Source organism: Ornithodoros turicata, chromosome 9, assembly GCF_037126465.1.
Source record: "Ornithodoros turicata isolate Travis chromosome 9, ASM3712646v1, whole genome shotgun sequence".
NCBI lineage: Eukaryota > Metazoa > Arthropoda > Arachnida > Ixodida > Argasidae > Ornithodoros > Ornithodoros turicata.
In genome coordinates, this window is record NC_088209.1 from 38,199,177 (window position 1) to 38,218,904 (window position 19,728).

Genomic DNA, 19,728 nt, shown 5'->3' on the forward strand with positions numbered 1-19,728 from the left:
TCAAATAAATGGAACAGCGTAAAAAAATTTGGTACACGTCCACACCAACTCCACAGCTCTCTGTCACCGTGAATTGAGCTCATGAACATGTCGGAGTGATATGTAAGATGGCCGCGCAACAGGCTCTTAATGCATAAAACGAGTGAACACGTCGAACGCACCCGCGAACAAAAGTAATCCGATGGCCCCCACTTAAGGCGTGCGTATAGGCAGAGTCACGTTTGGACGCATGCGTGCCATTGTTAATGACATTATCTCAATAGATATGGGAGAATAAAGCTACGCCATGAGCATTGCGAGGGACTGTTCTCTTTTATCTTCTGTACGTGAAGATATTGTTTTCACTGATTGAGTCCTTAATTGCGATGCAGCGGGTAGGACAATGACGAAGTCAAATATGACGTAATTGGCAGCATGATTCACGAACTCAATTGCGATGTGGCAGCGTGCGCGACTTTTCGGCACGCAGATGACTACGCGTTAGTTCGCGAGTAATAAAGTTCACTGCGTCAGTTCAGTTCAACTTTAAGACAATCGACGATTTAAAAAACAGCAATAAAAACTGCAGAGGTCTTCGCCAAATATTGCGCGTGCAGAATACGTCCTACACAAACCTGAAAAAAAAATTTTTTTTTCAGACATAATTGAATTGCAGTTACAATTACACGCTCATAAAGTAATTAAATGGCAGTTTACAACTTCATTGCGACTAGTTACTCTAAATCGTAATTGAGTTGCACCAAGCTACACTCATTTCAACACATCATTTAGATGTATAACTTTATTTTTCCCTGATGAGCTACAAATATCCCTACAAATATCGAAATGTTTATTGAAAGAACAAATGAAATGATTAGCGGTGTACGATGACTTGAAATCTATGCTTAAAAGAAACATAACATTATGCCTGAAGTGAGTCTGGCAAAGAAACACAGAAATTTGCCGAATGCCTTAAAAACGCCACGTAAAACGGTAAGAAAGGGCCTCTTCGTGTGCAAAGCGGCCTGTTCGCACAAGGTATGAACGTAAACAAATCCGAAAACCCCGGTACAGCAACGTCACAAGTTGATTACAACCGCGCAGCAACATTACACCTGCTCGCTAGGAGAGCCAGAATATAGTGCTTTGTTGCTTCTCCTGCATACGCTGCGGTGGTGCAGTGAAAGCACGCTTTAAAGGAGATGTCACTGACAGACAGACACACTTTCGTTGACTTCATTCACAGTTTGTAGAATGCATTTTGCATTAACAACGTGGACGAGGCCTTGGTAATGCAACCCGCGAGGTTGTTTCTGTTCTTCATACCAAGACATATCCAAGACAACATAGGACAGGTACTCGTTGACTTTATCTCAGTGAAGGGAGGATGTGCACTGGTACCCACTCGAGGTACTGGTACCTAGTTGTTGTATGTGATGGGCACCGCCGAGTCGTTCGTAACTCATAGAAAACGCATGCACGAGAGAAAATAATACAAAAAGTAACTGCCTGGTACTGCACCACCCTCACAATCGCTGGCACGGTGGCTGTATCGGTCTATTTCATGGAGGGTTATTCTCGTTTCAGTCTACCCTGCACTTTACTAAGCACGATGCCTCTGTCCTGGGTACTCTCACTAATAATGTACATAAGACGGGAAGTTGGAGCCTTCGAGCTCCAAAATCCCGAAGAGGCCGCAGAGGGCCAGCAAAATCGGTCTTCCTTCGAGCGACTAGAAGCCATCACAGCGCATCACACAGAAATGACTAGTGTGCGAAGTCTCAAGTATCCAACACTTCAGGGGTCGAAGATAGGATGGGAGGCATGGGGCATGCTCTTGTATTGATAAAACACACCGTCTTGATGTAACATGAACGCCAAAATCTAGAAGACATGTTCTTGCATTGATAAGATACACCGCCTTGATGTATCACGAAGACCAAAATCCAGAAGACATGTTCTTGAATACCTGAATAGACAAAATACACCGATTTAATATAATATGAAGACAAAAAGCCAGGAGAAACGTACTTGTAGTGATCAAGTACACCAACTTGACATAATACGAAGATCAAAGGCCAGGAGACATATCCCTGTATCGTTAAAATACGCCGACGTGACGTAGCATGAAGACCAGAAGTCAGGAGACGCGTTCTTTTGTTGAGAAACTACACAGCCTTTGCATGAAATGACTTCACATACTTGACATAACTTAATTTTTGTGTAAAATCGACGTTTCGGAACACCCATCCACCGCTCGCGCGCCTGAAGTCACGGCGCACCTGCGCCTCAACGCGTGCGATGCATCGGTTGCCATGGTAATTAGCGACCGCGTAGCCGCGGCGTGTGCGTCTCTGCAGGTAGGTGTGTGCGAAGGTTGTGCTTTCACATCTCGTCTCATCCTTTCGTCGCTCGCACTTCAGCAGGATGACCGTTGTACCGTAGTATTGTTAGTCGCTTTTATATTGACCTTATATCAACGATACGAGTGCACCTACTACGAGCATACCTGCGTATTTGTTGTGTGTACGTATTTATGTACGTATTAAAAGAAATAGGGTTTATATGCTGCGGGACGTAATGCGAATTAATGCAAATGACAAAAACGTGTCTAAGGGAAAGACAACGGTCTTACCAACCCGTCTTAGGCAACATGTGACGTATAGTACGGGCACACCCATCGTATGGCTCCATAGTAGTTCCCCGTCTTCCTCCTGTATATTCCCCGAAAACGTGACGCGCACAAGTGTGGAAAACAAGATAAGAGAGGAAACCTATTGCCTCTACTACCGCCTCCACTGCTTACCATAGTCTGTGCATAGCTTTGTGGAAGGTAGTATATCATGTCTCCGCAAGTACCAGTGATCATTGCTGAGGTCACAATTTAGCGCGCTTTGAGGATTTTCAGTTGGGAATAAGATGTACAAGTGTAACCTTCGAAGTTTTATGTAAGCTACATGAGTTTGCATGATGTATAACCCCGAGACTAGGGAACACGAAGGGACAGGCACAAACACGAAGTCTCAAGTCTCGAAGTCTCTCAAGACTTCGTGTTTGTGTCTGTCCCTTCGTGTTCCCTAGTCTCGGGGTTTTACATCATGCATCACCTTACAGCAGCCCGTTTCTTCCTACCCATTTTTTCATTTTTACACGAGTTTGTTTCGAAGGCGTTGGAAGACAACGTTGTGAGTGTAATGTGGCGGTTAACATTGCTGCGCGAACCTGGGCTGTTCTTATGGATGTCCCTGCATATTCTTCTGCGCTACTGTGTTACTTCATGTCGCACCAACTAGCCTAATCTTGCACCAGTTTGTTCTTAGATGTTTATGCATGAGAATGGAATGGTGAGACGTATCAAAACAGGCCCGCACCAGGAGCTAAGAGGAAAAACAAAAACATCACAGAGCTCATCCATACCGTACGACCAGAAGGCGCGTTTTCAACAGAACTTCCTTGAACTTCACAGACCCTTCCCTGAAACACACCTGTCCTGCACTAACGACAAAGACTTTGTATACGATCATGTTTCACGGCACACATCTGAATCTTCTTACACGTCCGCTAGCAACCCAGGAGCAGACCCTTTTTATATTCTATCGCAGCAGCTCTCGACTCATCCGAACCGTATATATCGGTGGACGCTCAGTCAGAGGCACCATAGCAATAAAGGAGCATCGCATCGCAATCGGTACAGACCATTATACATTAGCAAATAACATTTCCCAGTGCGTGTAATCCGTCCGGAAGAGCTACTGCGTCCCTCCAATGATTCAACTCGGGCTGCCCCGAAGGGCGATTAAATCCACAGAGTGACCCCGTGCCAGGAAAAGGCAGGAATCCACGATTAAAGAAATATCTCGGGGAAAGGAGCAAAGGATTTTGGAATTCCTGCGAGGTAGACGATATAACCCTGTGCGCTGACCTCCCCGGAATATATATGGCAGAAGCGCGCGTGCCGCCTCATGGAAACGACCAGTTCAGGTCCGCCGTCCTCCCCGCCGTGGTGTAAGACAAATGACGCTCCAAATTGGATTTGTGCTCCCCAACAGAACAATGGGCCGGATTATTGTGAGAGAGGCGCCGTTAAAAGTAGAAGGTAAGCGCGGCAGTTTAAATTGTGGATGGCTTCGGACAGGAAAAGTGACGTTTAAACGTTCGCGAATCTCGAACGGCGCCTCAAATTTGGTTCCTAATTGGCCCTTCAATAGTTAATGTGGATGCTCCGGATTGTCCTCCTCCGAGCGGGAAGCCGTCTGATCAAAATTTTAAGAGGGGGGACGTTTGTTGGGGTCTCCGCACACAATCCGATTTACCTACAATTTGCAGGAGCTTTTGTTTCGCCTCGTTGTTCTCGAAGGGAGGAAGGTTGAGTCAAAATTCCCTCGGGGTCACCGCGAGTTTCCCTTTCGTCCTCGTTTTCTGAGGGGAGGTCATCTAGCAGCGAAACTAGGGAGACAACGAACCTGGTATTGTTGTTGCTGTTGTTGTCCATGTATCAAGCGGGCTTTGAAGTGTTGGTTATTGTTGACAATGATTACGATAGCGTTATTACTGACGTTGACACTCGGGACGTACGAGCAAGTTCAGATTCCTGCTTCTATATGAAGATATGGGGAAGATTCGTACGAAAAGATTGCGAGAGGGGGACGGCCTGGAAAGGGAAGCGGCGATGATGATGATGACGGCTATGCCCTTTGTATCGGGCGGACAACGCCACTGTTATTCAAACGTCATCCAGTGTTGCCAGCTTACAGGTATACAGTACAGGTACAGTGTTGCCAGGTATACAGCTGCACGTTTGCGAAATGTAAACCCCAGTTGCGAGCTCAGCACTGCTCTTATCTACGTAACTATGCCGCTTCCATGAGGACAACGTATTGTTTCCGTTTTTATTTTCTTTTTTATTTTTCCACCACGTTCACGAAACTGCAAACCCTTAGCGCCGTGAACGATTTTCTGGAAAGCTAAATATGTCTAAATATTTAGGTCTGCAGGTTCCAGGTTAGATGCAATCATTTACGAGTTCTTGAATTATAGCAGAACGGTCAATCGCAGTAGCAGACGAATCCTGACTCTTAATTGAAAGAGGGAGAGGAGGCAATGCGCAGGCATTCTCTATATGGGTGGTGTTGGCCTGTACCCTGCGTGACGTCACCGGTAGTCTCGTGCGGACCGTCGACTGTTTACCTATCGTAGTTTACTTAGTTTGGGGCACGCGCTTGGTAACTTCTTCGTGCGACATGGATGATGAGTCATCTGCTTCGTCGATTTCGTTGTAAAGTATACTCTCCACCGGTAGGACAAAACCTACAGAAACCGTGTATTCACACGAGCGACATCCTCACGGAATATTCTAGTGGAAGAAAAAGCACAAACAGATGGTGATGGTGATGGTGAAAAGCACAAACACTGCTTACAGAGACGAAGTTCCGTCTCGTGTTATGTGAGCATTCACACGGTGCGGAATATTGGGAGTGGCGTACTGCGCGTTTAGCAGACGACACTTAGCAGACGACACCGTCATCGTGTTTTTCTGTCGTCTGCTACGGAATATCCCGTGGCTCTTTCGCAGGGTATTCCTCATCGTTTTCAGTGCACGTGAAGACACGACGTTGAGCGCTCGCGCTCACGTGACAGCAGAAAGCTATGACGTTTTTCGCATCTTCCGCAGGAGTATTCTGGGGAATGTCGCTCGTGTGAATACACGGAAAGGCGCACGCGAAGAATACCGGTGAGCTGAAGCTCAGTGTTGCTAGACCGGTCTTCCGCGGAGAAGCGCCGAATCACTCAAAGGAAAATATTCGTGTTCTGACCATCTGTGCCCCCTGGGGATGAGAAATTATGTCTACTGAAATATCATACGGTACGGATTGACGTCCCACTGTCACGTGAACACGTTTTCGGTGAGGAGCCTCCCTTCAACGCTTTGCTGAACGGCTAAAGGGGTGCTAAAGGGGTGCGGAGCAAGAAAGGTTGTTGAGAATGCACTGTACTATAAGGATATAGCGCTGAGAGCACTCGCTATTATATTCATCATTTTTCGGCACGTTAGGCGAAGCACTTCGCATCTATCGATAAATTTATTTTTATTTTTCTCTCTCAGACAAAGGAGAACGCATGAAATCGCACTGAAAGATCTGAGCGGCTGCGGAATCGGGGGCTTCACATGGAGAATACAAAGAGGATAAAAAAAAAGAGAGAAGACGAACAATAAGGCAGAATGGAAGCGGCCGATTGTTTTAGATTCCGCGGCTGGCAGCATTCTCCCAGGGGTTACGCCCTTATAAAATTCCTGGCTTGCCCTTTTCTCCTTCTGCCTCTTCTCTTTCTTCGAAGCTCACTGTGCTTGATACTTCTTTCTGCTACAATCACTTTCTTCCTCCTGATACGTTTTTTTTCTTCTTCTGGTTCCGAATATATATATATTCGGCCTCGTTTCTCTGCAGTTCGGGGTTGGGGGATCGGAGCCGTCTTTTGTGTAATGCGGCCGTGTGACTTTTTCGTCGGAATATCAGATTGTTTCAGCCCCCTGCGCACATAAAGAAAATGAAAAAAATAAAAAATAAAAGAAAATCTCATCGCGCCCGCTCGTCGTATTCCTCGAAGAGAATCTTCGCTCCTAACGCCATCTCTCATTGGTTGGCGAGGTGCGATATGAGAGAGAGAGAGAGAGAGATAGAGAGAGAGAGAGGTGCAATATGAAACCTACTTAGCGCAGCGAAGGAACGAATGAAAGAAGCAGCGCCGCTTTTTCAAAAAACAAAAATTCTTTTTTTTTTTTTAGTACATCCGCGTGTTTCTCGAATCACCTTTGAGTTCTTCAGATGGTGCTATTTCGTAAAGCGTCTTTGGTATTGATCTTAATCCTCACACTGTTTGGTGTGGTTTCTTAAACAAACCAGCAGGCGAAGTAATTCTTGTTCATAGGAACACGTAAAGCGCGCCGAATGATACTTTAATACTGCTGTGGTATACCGATGGAAAGCAGCCGCTGCCGGGCTTTTTCGACGGCTGCCCTATTTCAATTGTTCGTCGAACTACCGGTAACTAATTCCGAGAAGAAAAAAAAAAAAAAAGGAAAAGACGAAAAAACGAAACGGAAATGAAACGCGGAGCTCAGAGGTAATTGATAGATAGATCGATTGATCAATCAACTAGTTAGTCAATGAAGGCTGATGAGCACGCTGGTGACGCGTTCAGTATTTATCATTATCGTCTTGTCTTCGTAATGTTTCAAGCACAAATTTCGCGTGAAGGTCTCGTGACAATGTGATAGAAAAAAAAAAGAAAGAAAGAAAGAGTGAAAAGAAAAGAACGAACGAAGAAGGGGCTCCAAGGCATGCAAAATGTTAATAGACGAGTGTTGGTAACGAATTCTAACTGCAACCAGATCCAAGTAAGAGTCATTGGTCGACGCTCGCAAGGATAAACGTTTCAGTTACAAATATTTTCGTCATGGTGCGGCGTATCGTAGTCCAACAGATGCATTTACAACACCTTCACGACTCTGCAGTACCCCCATAAAGGTAAAAAAGTGCAAAGGCTACACTTATACAGTCGACCCCCGTTTATCCGGACGGTGCCGTTCCCGGCGAAATCGTCCGGATACCGGGGCATCCGGATAAATGAAACGGCCGAATAGAAACGTCCTACAGAGCAAGGCTTAATTAAAACACAGAAATCTCGTCAATGACAGCTGTTACATAGTAGTGTAGGCACTCGATTCCTGCAAACTTTTGCTAATTGCATGGAGTTGAGCTACGCTGTTGCGCTGCTCGAAGAATGTCAGTGCGGACGCAAAGTGTCAATGTCGGAGCCTTGTTTCTCACTGATGTCATCGGCACCGTCTTGCTGCACATCATCGGAGGCAACAGCATCAATCACACCGTCATCAGTCATAGCTGCACACGCGTCATCAGCCTTATCAACGTCAACATAGTCAGAAATCGCAGCATCATGTACGGCAGTCGCAGTGAGCTTCTGCATCAGGGATCGCAGCTCAGCTAGGGGAATGTCTTCATCCGCCAACGGGCCGTAAGCAGCAGGCCCTCGGGTTGGAGTTTTCCCCTCTAGAACCGGACAGTTGCTCGAGATATTTCCAAATGACTGGACTGGTCAACGTGACCCAACGCACACAAAGAGGAAAGGGGGTCATCGTCCGCAGTTGTCTCCCCTACGGAGGAATGTAGGTCCCTGACGTGTAACAGGAACAACCCCAACACAGCGAAAAGGGTGACGAAGCGGGGTCAGCGTCTCCTGTTACTCACCGTAGTCCGGATAACTGAAGCTGGATTACAAGAATTTCCGACTTTCGTTCCCTGGAATTCTTGTCCGAGTCCGGAAGCTGAAGTCCGGATAAACGAGAACAAAATACATGGAGGAAAATCCGTTCCCGTGCCTTTTGTCCGGATACCGCGGGATCCGGATAAATGAAGTCCGGATAAACGGGGGTCGACTGTACATCAATGACAGAACAAGACGCCCAACACAAATCACAATCGCCTTGCCATTACATGGGCTTGGTAATATGCCACCTTCGGGCAATCTCGTTTCTCCTGTTTGGGTGCATACCTGGGTAAATTACTTCTAAAATGTAATTAAATTACATTACTCATTACTCCAGTTAGAATTTAATGAAATTACATTACAATTACTACGAAAAAGTAATGCCATTACAAAGTCATGACTGCGAGTTTAATCGTAACGATATCGGGGATGTGGAAATTCATTGTCAGACAATACTACGTTGTAAAAACGAGACATATTTTATTCTGTGCCGATTGCGCGTGTCACCTTTCATATAGTGGGCGTTGGAATTCTTTTAACTCGCCAGTGCGCAACCCTCTTTCTGCCAAGTGCCAACACAGAACACACACTCGACTCTTTTGTAAAAAGTAATACGTAATGTCATTAAAATTACTGCCCAAATGTAATTAAGTTACATTACAAATTAAATAATGTCAAAAGTAATGCATTACATTACAAATTACCAGAAAAAGTAATTCATTAATGACATTACTACCCAGGTATAGTACGAGGTCATGATTTGTTATTTACTTCCTTTCTCGCGTTATAGTATATCGTCTTTAATAACCAGACGTCACAGGTGACAAATAAAAGGGAAGCCTCACAATTTCACTTTGCTCGAGGAGCTCAATATCTTATACAGTCAAACTCCTTTATAGCGAACACCTTTTTAACGAAAATACCTTTACTGCGAATTTTTTTTTTTTGCTATCCCCTGAGTTTCGTTGTAAAGGAGTTTGACTGTAATACTATAGTAGTTAGTACTATAAAACATGCACAGCAAAAAACATACGACGTTAAGTTTCGGTCTAATCACAATGGCTCTACAGGCCGTCGTCTTTTCCAAGATTAAATTTTGAGTCAGAATTCACGACATGAAAATCGATTCGAGAAACGTTGCGATTAAGTTATTCAAGATTCGAGTTCGCTTTTGAGCGGGTAGAAATTAGGGTAATTCGTTTGTTCCTCTTTCGTTAATATTCCAGTTGCCTTAATTTTCTCCAAAAAGAGGGATCGGGTCACGTTTCTTCACCTGAATGATTTCTTTTTTTTTTATTGCGGCATTAAACGAATCAACGCGCAGTGGAGGCGAGAAAACGGAAGAAAATAAAAAAACACGTAAGGTCGTGGAAACTTTATGCAATTATTAACGTTTTTTTTTGTCATTACACACACACGTGTCATATCATTCGTAGAGAGTAGGAATGGAACGACATCGATATTTTATCAATATTATTGATATTTTCCCCATTGACGTTATTGAGATGTTTTTGAGGTATCGATTTTTATCTGGTATCGAAAATATCGATAAATCGAAAATATCGCTATATACGTATATATCGATAAAAAAGCCGATATTCTTCTCTCAAACATCAATGTACATCGATTTTTTAAAAAAAAATCGTGTTAGTGCCGCGAAGCAACTGTGGCGATGAGCGACATACAGATGAGGACGGACGGAGAGAGAACAGCAGGAGGGAGTGGGGAACAGGGGGGTTAGTATGCGTCCTGGTCCGACTTCAGGGGGAACTGTGCCGACGTTCTCGTCTGAAAAGTCTGCCGGAAAACCCAGGGGAAAACCTCAGACAGTACAGCCGGTTTGGGAGATTCGAAGAATGCGCATCACCTGCCAGACGCATCATTACTGCATAAGTGTCACAAAAACAGGCGAACACTTCCTGTTTTCAACCAATCAATGAAGAGAACGATATCATTTGGGATGATGGTTGGCTAAGAGCCTGTTATGCGGCGAAGGTACCCGGGTTCGAATCCCGGTGCCGGCTGTGCTGTCTGGGGTTTTTCCTGTGTTTTCCATAGCCGCTTCCAGACATATGTCGGCCCAGTTCCCTTAGAAGTCGGCCCAGGACGCAGATTCCCCTGGGTGCCAGTCGTGACGTTATACCCACCTCTGTGAGGCCGACAACGGCGGGCCCTTTCACAGTCACCACCACCATGTTTTAAATAGGCCGTCACCACCGTCACCACCTTGCGTTAAGAGTTCGCATTGAATATGATATGCATAGACGTTACGCCGCATAACGAGTAGCAAGCTATACCATAAGCTCCATAGTACGGATCAATAGCAGCAAAATTTCTCGTCTCTAGCCTTTCAGAAACCTCGTCCGCTCGAACAGCGCATGCGCACCTCTCTCCTCCCATCACGCGCTTAGAGAACAACTCTCCAAAGAGCTTCGCAGATGTCTCATATACGGCACGAAAACTCCAATCCTCCACTTTTCTCTCGTGCGCTTTCTTTACAGTCCCTAACGCGTCCCAGAGGGACAGCGAACAGGCGAAACCGTAAGGGAGAGAGGGAGAGAGAGAGAGAGGAACTCTTCATCCGGGGCATCTGCTGATGAAGCTCATCACCATAATCATCACGTGGGACGTCATTAGCCGAGCTGCATTGAAAGTCGCCGTTTTTGATTAGCGCCTATGCAAATCGGTCCCTCGGATTCGTAGAACGCGATCATTTGGTAAATGTTTGTGAATTACCGGGCCTAGATTTCTAAGGTCCGAGGAAGGCATATCTCTCGGGATGAAGAGCCGTGATGGAAGCGCCCCTCTCTTCCTTCTTGCGCACTATTTATTATGTGTCTTTGAAGGGTGGGAGAGTGCTGGAAAGGAAAAAAAAAATGTATAAGCGCGCACGATTTCCATGCGGATATCATTTACCGTCACTCAGTGCGTTGCATTGCGTTCGCAGAATATATTAAGAAAGGCAGATTGCGTTTTGGAGGAGTTGTTATTTCGAAAAATGCGCAGGGGAGTCTGCAGTGTGGCACATAGGGTGAAGCATGCTGGTGTTGTTGGCTGGGGTGGAGGCAGGGGGTTCCTGGGGGACACTGAACGTGATCTCTGCATAGGAAATTGTATGGCATACTGAACATGCAGTGTTTTGCGCGTGGCTGAATTTCCATCGCGTTGTACAACTATTCTATAGCTGAATTATACATCGCTCTCTCTTACACTCTTAAAAATGAACTTCACCGCATAGCACCTCCTAGCCAACCATCATCACGAATGGTATCGTTGAAAACGAGAGGCGTACGCCTTTTTTGTGACACTTATGCTGTTCACAATTGTCACAAAAAGAGTGTACGCCTCCCGTTTTAAACAAATCAGAGCTGATAACGATATCATTCCAGATTATGGTTGGCTAGGAGCGTGCTATGCAGTGAAGTTCATCTTTAAGAGTGTGGGAAGCGCAAGCCGTTTGTGACGAATAACGCAATGTAAAGTGCGCTCTTAAAACAGAACTTCACCGCACAGCACGCTCCCAGTCAACCATCATCTCCTTTGATTTGTTGAAAACGGAAGGTGTACACCTTTCAGTGAAACTGATGGTAACTGTCACAAAAAGGCGTACGCCCCCATTTCTCTTCGAATCGGAAGCGATAACCCTATCATTCTTGGCAATAGTTGGCGCACAGCGTGCTATGCGGTGAAGACCAACCACTGCACAGAATGATACCTCTATCGCTCCCGATTTGTGGAAAGAGCGGGGCGTACGCCTTTTTTTGAATTGCATAAGTGTTCCAAAAAGGCGTACGCCCCCGTTTTTAACCAATTAGTCGACGAATGATGTCATTCGGGATGGTGATAAGCTAAGAGCGTGCTATGTGCGTGCTATCTGTTTTTCGAGTGTATATTCCTCTTCGAAGACACAGAAAAAAATCAACAGTCACGCAAATATCACCTTCCTACACTCAAAAGATAGAACTGAAGATACACTAGAAGATAGAACCGCATAGCACGCCGTGCGCCAACCATTGCCACGAATGATAGGGTTATCGCTTCTGATTCCGAAAGAGATGGGGGCGTACGGCTTTTTATCTCAATTTGGATATACGACAATTGCAATAAAGGAGCGCACGCCCCCTGTCTCTCTTCGAATATGAAGCGAGAACCCTACACTCTTAAAAATGAACTTCACCGCATAGCACGCTCCTAGCCAACCATAACCTCGAATGATATCGTTATCTGCCCTGATTTGTCGAAAACGGGAGGCGTATGCCATTTTTGTGACACTTATGCTGTTCGTAATTGTCACAAAAAAGGCGTACGCCTCCCGTTTTCGACAAATCAGGGCAGATAACGATATCATTCGAGGTGATGGTTGGCTAGGAGCGTGCTATGTGGTGAAGTTCATTTTTAAGAGTGTGTCATTCGTGGTAACGGTTGGCGCACAGCGTGCTATGCGGTGAAGTTTTAGCTTTAGCGTGTACTCTGCCCCCTTTTTCTACATAGGGCTCGATTGACGTCTTGATTCGCTTGTCGCCCTCCATAACTCATACCTCCATAATCGCGGATTCATAATATAACCATTTCGTTGTCCTCGTCCGGGGGGCCCCCCTTCAATCACCGCTGCACACCATCATATTAATTCTGCCACCACAGACACCGGTCCGAGCTAAAATTTCCAAATTCCTTACCCTTGATTTATTGCCAATAACCTCCTCCTATAGCCGCTTCTCACTCTCCGCGCTCACTATAGCGCTCGTCCTTCATTTCAACGCCCCCTCCGCTGTATTGCTTTATCTCTTCCCGCAAAAATTTTCCAACTGCGACGACGGTTCACACTTGCCGAAAAAAAGAAAAAAAAAGAAAGGAAAGTAGGGAGAGAGATATAGGAGAAAAAAAAAATCTTCAGGAAAAGGCAAATTTCTTCTTTTTTCACCTCATAACGGTTGGAAGTGTCGTGTGGAATCTCATTTCGAAGCTCATTTTTATCCGCACTTATAACACTGACTTGCGAGACCAAATGCCTTCCCCCCCCCCAACCCCACCACCTTCCACTACGATTGCATTTTTTGGCCCTCTGCCTGAATGGTGGGCCCATACTCCCCGCCGCAAGATCCATTTGCAGTGACATCTAAGGAAGGTATTTGTGCCCAAAAGTTAGTTTCGTTCGTGGTTTTTGCGCGCAGGAAAGTTTCAAAGGGTCGAAGCGAGTGGGAATTGCGAGAGGAAGATATTTGCGCGCTGTTATATGAGGCCGCAATGGAAATGCCTCTCCCGTATATAGGACGTGAATTGCGCGGGGCGGCCAAATATGCACGAGTGGGATGTGGAACTCGCAATAGCTCGTGTATACGCGTCGCAAGAGAGCGATAATAATGGTATTAACGAAAAGGAAACGAGAGACGAATGGGTTTGCGAGACGTACGTAGAGACGCGGTATTCTTCGCGCTAGTAAAATAGCGATGTATTCTGAGAATTTGTAAATTACGCCCCCTCGAAGCGTTGCATTGGAAAACAATAATATCACCGTGTATCTGCGCACACTATACATGCAATGCTGGAGTATTTTTGAAACCAATTTGTCTAGCAGCGTGAAACCTCAAGCGAAAACTTAGCAGCATTCTCAGGAAAGGAAGAATGTTTGGTTATCTATTGGGTGGCAGTGGTCTGGCTGCCACCGGCGGAATGCTGCTATCACTCTAAGAAAAAAGGGGGTGAAAAGGGTGGTAACTTCTATATAGTTACCCCCTAGGTCAACATAGCGTCTGATAAAGGGTGTAAAAGGGTGGTAAAAGCAATTATCATATATCCAAATTGCTAAGAAAAAAGGCGTACGCCCCCCTCGCTCGCCGAATCAGGAGCGGTATCCCTACACTCTTAAAAATGAACTTCACCGCTTGGCACGCTCCTAGCCAAGCATCATCTCGAATAATATCGTTATCTGTCCTGATTTGTTGAAAACGGGAGGGGTACGCCTTTTTGTGACAATTATGAACAGCATAAGTGTCACAAAGAAGGCGTACGCCTCCCATTTTCAACAAATGAGGGCAGATAACGATATCATTCGAGATGATGCTTGGCTAGGAGCGTGCTATGCGGTGAAGTTCGTTTCTTAGAGTGTATCACTCGTAGCTAGGAGGTAGAACTTTGCAACCTTTTAGGCACCACATATGAGACAACTATTACCTCCTAAAAGGTGTATCTGCTCCACCCTTTCTTCTATGAGTGTAGTGGGGCGCCACGGCGAGCAGTTTCACGACCACCACCACCACCGGGGTGGACATCGCTGTTTGTGAACGGTGCATAATTTTGCACCATTATACTTCTAACCAAATATGAGCATAAGTTCGCACCGCTACAAGTATACTGTCAAAAAATTAAGTGTTGGTACAAGTAATCTCTGCAACACTTCTTCGGTAACTCTGTTAACATGCTTTTCACCATGTATAGCAGACTCAAGCCAGCATAGACATGCCGCTATTGAGTGTATGTGTAGCAATTATCTTAAGAATGCGGGTGGTGTGCATATATTTATACTCAACGTTCCTCACAGTAATAGCTTTATGACCGTCGCAAATAATTACCTGTAGTAATATAAATAATATGTAGCTACCACTTCGAGGAGCATAGCATTCACATCTACCACAGACTCCTCCCCTCCCCCCACATGTGTTGCTGAGTTTCATGCACATGCACAAACAAATTTTTAAGAACTGAATACTATAACCAACAAAGTTAGTCACATGTTATAACTAGCTGTGAACTCCAGTGCTGTAAAGACTTCACACTCCAGTGCAGAAGGAAGAATTTCAAATGAGAAGCTCCAACCCCTTTTTGAAAAGCTTAAACGTCATTTAATTCATCGGTACTCTACATTTCTTGTTCGTCTCCAACCACCCAGAAGCGTTGTCACAGTCGGGCATTATTTCGACCATCGCGAACTGAAATGCATGTTACCGCATGTTTGTATCCGCTGAACAGAGAATATGTGCCAATTCCGGCCGCATGAGGGCCAAATAGAGTGCACTAACAAGACGCCACGCTGAGCTTGCGAAACACAAACAGCATTTTACTGCGCGTATTAGGATTCCATAGAATATCCGTTCGTACAAGTCTATAGTGACTGTCGCAGCATTACTCTTCCAAACTCATACCTCTACAACCACCGCGTCGAAAAAAAAAAAAAAAAAGAGGACAATATACAGGAGCGCAAAACTCCACCGAGCCTGCTTCCCACCCAAACGACGCGCGGAACCTGCCTGCAGCAGTGCCGTACAGCGGCAGGGAAGGCAAGCTCCGCTCGCTTGGCACGTGTGATTGAATGCAGATGGTCAGATTACTTAATTGCCCTGGGGACGTGTTGCTCCCTCTGCCGGCGAATCGTGCTGCCATCGGTCGAGGCAGACAATCAGGTCGCCCATTAACAATGCACGGAATGAGGCCCACCCCAACCCTCCACTGTCGATAGCTATTCAATGAAAAGCAGTCGTCTATCTTCTCCCTTCGCCCGTTAAAAATTACTCGCTGATTTAGTCATACATATGAGACGAAAAAAGGAGGAGACATATTGCTCCTCTTTCGTTTTTACGTCCCTCCCTCCCATGGTGATGGTGATGATGATGATGTGTTCTCGCCTGCATGCACGCTTTCATCAAAACTGTAGTTTTGTGCTTTTATTTTTGTGCCCTATGAGGCGGAAATGTGACAAGCTCTTACATGTAAAGAGTGCGTGACACTTGACGAAAAATACTTGAAGTGACATTTGGTGTGAGTGTCTGGTATAAGTGTGATAGCCCCATACATGGACAGGAATTCATGCACTATAAGTACTGAAGACACAGGAAATTACTTGTTTATTAGCTAGCAGTATGACGAATTAGTGAATTCTTCTGAACAGGATGATTTCATTATAAAAAAAAAAAGAAAAGAAAGATAAGAACAAGGCAAAAGCCAGAAGTTTACTTTGGTGCTGGCGATCGGGGCATATAATTTTCTTTCTTCCTTTTAGTGTGCCGTTAAGGAATATTTGCCGTTGTTGATGATAACATAATCGGGGCTTTCGCGTCTAAATAGGCACACATTTACATTCCAACATAGGCAAAGTTTACGTGCGTATTTTTACACCCAAAACACGCAACGTGTACATGTTGTAACATCGTGTTACAACACGAATAATTCTTACTAATCGCAGAAGAGGCTCTTTATCAATATCAATATAACATTTTACAGCGGTAGCTGTTAACGGGAAGGTCTCGGGAAATCTCTGTGGCTGTATCACAAAACCATCGGTTTCGGGTTCGGGTTCGGGTTCGGGTTCGGTGATGCAAGACAAGTTAAAATAATCTGAAGCTAATAAAAGCGGTTCTGACATATTCAGAGATTGATACGTTGTCCCAGAAAGTGTCCCGATTTTTCAGCATTTCCCGTCCCACTTTTGTCCCGATTTTAGTAATATTTTAGTCCCGCTAATCCCAGCTCTACACATCCCCACTCACTTCACAGATCACAATGCGGTACTCGTCATTCTAAAGTAGTTGTGCATATATCAGTGCCATATATAAAAGTGTCAACATCGACACACAGCAGCTACCGTTGAAATTCGAGTATACACAATCGTAACCTAGTAGAACAATTTTTTGGGCTTGTTGTTTTGATCTCATAATAAAAGCGCTAAAAAACGGAGAAAGGGACGGACAGAGAGTAAACAGACGTAGCGCGCTTTCAACAAAGTTTGTTGAAAGTGCGCTATACACTCTAAGAAAAAAAGGGTGTGAAAAGTTGGTAACTTCTATATAGTTACCACCTAGATCAACATAGGGTCTGATAAAGGGCGTAAAAGGGTGGTAAAAGCATTTATCATATGTCCAAATTGCTACAAAAAGGCGTATGCCCCCCTCGCTCACCGAATCAGAAGCGATAACCCTATCATTCGTGGCAGAGAGTGAGGTAGCAGGTAGAACTTTGCTACCTTGTAGGCGCAACATATGCGACAAATATTACCTCCTGAAGGGTATAACTGCTCCACCCTTTTTTCTGAGGGTGTACGTCTGTATGCTCTTTGTCCGTCCCTTTCTGTTTTTTTAGCGCTTTTATTATGTGATGACAATCGTAACCGTCATGTATTTTTTTTTAAATGTGTCATCCACACTCTTAAAAATGAACTTCACCGCATAGCACGCTCCTAGCCAACCATAATCTTGAGTGATATCGTTATCTGCCCTGATTTGATGGAAACGGGAGGCGTACGCCTTTTTTGTGACACTTATGCTGGTCATAATTGTCACAAAAAAGGCGTACGCCTCCCCTTTTCAACAAATCAGGGCAGATAACGATATCATTCGAGATTATGGTTGGCTAGGAGCGTGCTATGCGGTGAAGTTCATTTTTAAAAGTGATGTTCTGAACGTTACTCCACGCATTCGCTACACAGACGATGTTTTCATTTTCGCTCGCAGGTGAGAAACCCCACAAATGTGCAGTGTGCGGAAAAGCCTTCAGTCAGTCGTCAAACCTCATCACCCACAGCAGGAAACACACGGGCTTCAAGCCCTTCGCCTGCGACGTCTGCGGAAGGGCATTCCAACGCAAGGTCGACCTCCGGAGGCACAAGGAGACGCAGCATGCCGACGTGCGACCACTCTAGCATCCTCACCCCCCAACCCCCTCATCGAAAGAAGTGAAACCGAGTGAATACGTGTGAATATGGACTGCCTCGCAATTTGCTTATCTTTTCTTTTTATTTTTTTTAAATTTTTAACGTAACGAAGTAATGATGTTTGAGATCATTGCTTCTCTTCGTTGCCGTAATGAATGTTAGAGAGGGAGCATGTAAGTCCACTGTATAAAGTAAATTGTAAATAATTTTTGAGAGACGAAAGTGTAGCCTTCTACTAGATAGTGGAGAGTTTTGGTTATAGCGTACGCTATCACGTTGCGTACGCTACAACTGAAACTGTTTTATGACGACCCGTGTATAGTTACGCGTACGATTTTATCAGATATGACGGATCGGACGAGTCGAGTCATTTATTTGTCCACGCGACAGGATTGAAGATTTCCAGATTTTCAGATTTCGTACTTACTGAGGTTGTCTTCAAACGCCTGTTGGAGTCGAAATGCACACTAGAGACGTGACTTCATGAATCAACAAGGCTCGTTGTTCCGACTGTGACCGTTAACTTTGATTTTTCGTTTGAAAGGACAGTCTGGAGTAGTCGACTGATTTTGAGACTAGGATTGTATTCAGTTGTAAGTTACATGTAAATGTCACATGCAAAATTTCATGCAGCAGCGCCTCGTAGTTTGTGAGATAACCAAAAAGAACGTTACGTTCAAACAACTCGTTCACATTCGGTGTTACTTTCACGGGGACGTAAGCATGAGCTACCGCACCTTGGCGTTTTACATTGAAAAAAAAAAGAAAAGAAAATCGAGGTTGTAGTCGGAGTAACCAGCCTGTTCTAGTATGTAAACACCGCGTCATTACTCAGTCAAAAATATGATCTGAAAATCTGTTCATAACCGTTTGTTGTTATACACGACGCGTTCGAATAGGATTCTCCTATATAGTCGGCAAAGAGGAACACAGTACATATTGTAAATACAGCTTCACTGCTTCGTCTCTTTGGATGCTTGTTACCTAGAGAGAATACAACGCTAACCGCTTGTAGGTTGCGAATATGCGAATCGCTTATAACGTGATATCGCTATAGCCGGGTGAAGTGCAGTATACAGTACCAACGCGTGTTCCATATAGCGAATGCTCCACACACGTTAGAACAAGCGCTCCAATGAGATCTTCGAACTGAGAGATGTGCCTGTTCAGTGTGCAAGGACAACTGCGTCACGTACAGCAAGTGCACTGACAACGTACAGTACGCGCAAGTGGACATTTGGCGTTAGCAGCCAATTACTGAGTGGCTAGTGCAATTGTGCTTCACGTTGTATATTACGAACTGTTGTTTCAAGGACGCCACGTGATTGTTTCTAGTCGAAATGCCGACACGCTATTGTCAATCGGTGCCTTGAGTGAAAGAGCACTTTGCGTGTTTTGTTTTTCTTCCTGCGTGTGAACTTTTCTTGGACAAAGTGTCTTCACGAATGATTAAAGCAAATACTTACGAGCGACCGTTTCTCCGCGTGCCTCTTTTTCGGAAACCTGAGAGTAGCTCCTAAAACGAGCACACAAACGACCACTGGCCTAAATACTACGTGGACTGCCCCTTTAATGCCTCCTCTCACTCCTTCGCCGCGTGGACACATAGAGTCAGGATGTCGTCTGCTTCAGCCTATCGTCGCAGACGATTTCAAAAACTGGCTTTCGGTGGCTACCAGTGGCTGCCCATGCGGCTCATGGCGGCTAGTGCCCATAGCTACGGCCGCCGAAAGCAAAGTCGTGATTGGTGGACTCTTAATGTCTACGTAACGTCGTTTAAAGTGAGACTTCGCAAAGATTAAACAAAGATTAGGTGAACATCT

General features: G+C 45.0%; 1 protein-coding gene across 1 annotated transcript in view; it reads left to right on the forward strand.

The window, feature by feature from the left end:
- The window catches only part of LOC135368858 (zinc finger protein Gfi-1b-like), a 43,492-nt gene extending 24,118 nt beyond the window's left edge, over nt 1-19,374 (forward strand). Inside the window, exon 4 of the mRNA XM_064602398.1 lies at nt 17,706-19,374. Coding sequence (XP_064458468.1) covers nt 17,706-17,893 — 188 coding nt within the window. The 3' untranslated portion in view covers nt 17,894-19,374. The remainder of the gene's footprint in view (nt 1-17,705) is intronic.
- Nucleotides 19,375-19,728: the final 354 nt, after the last annotated feature.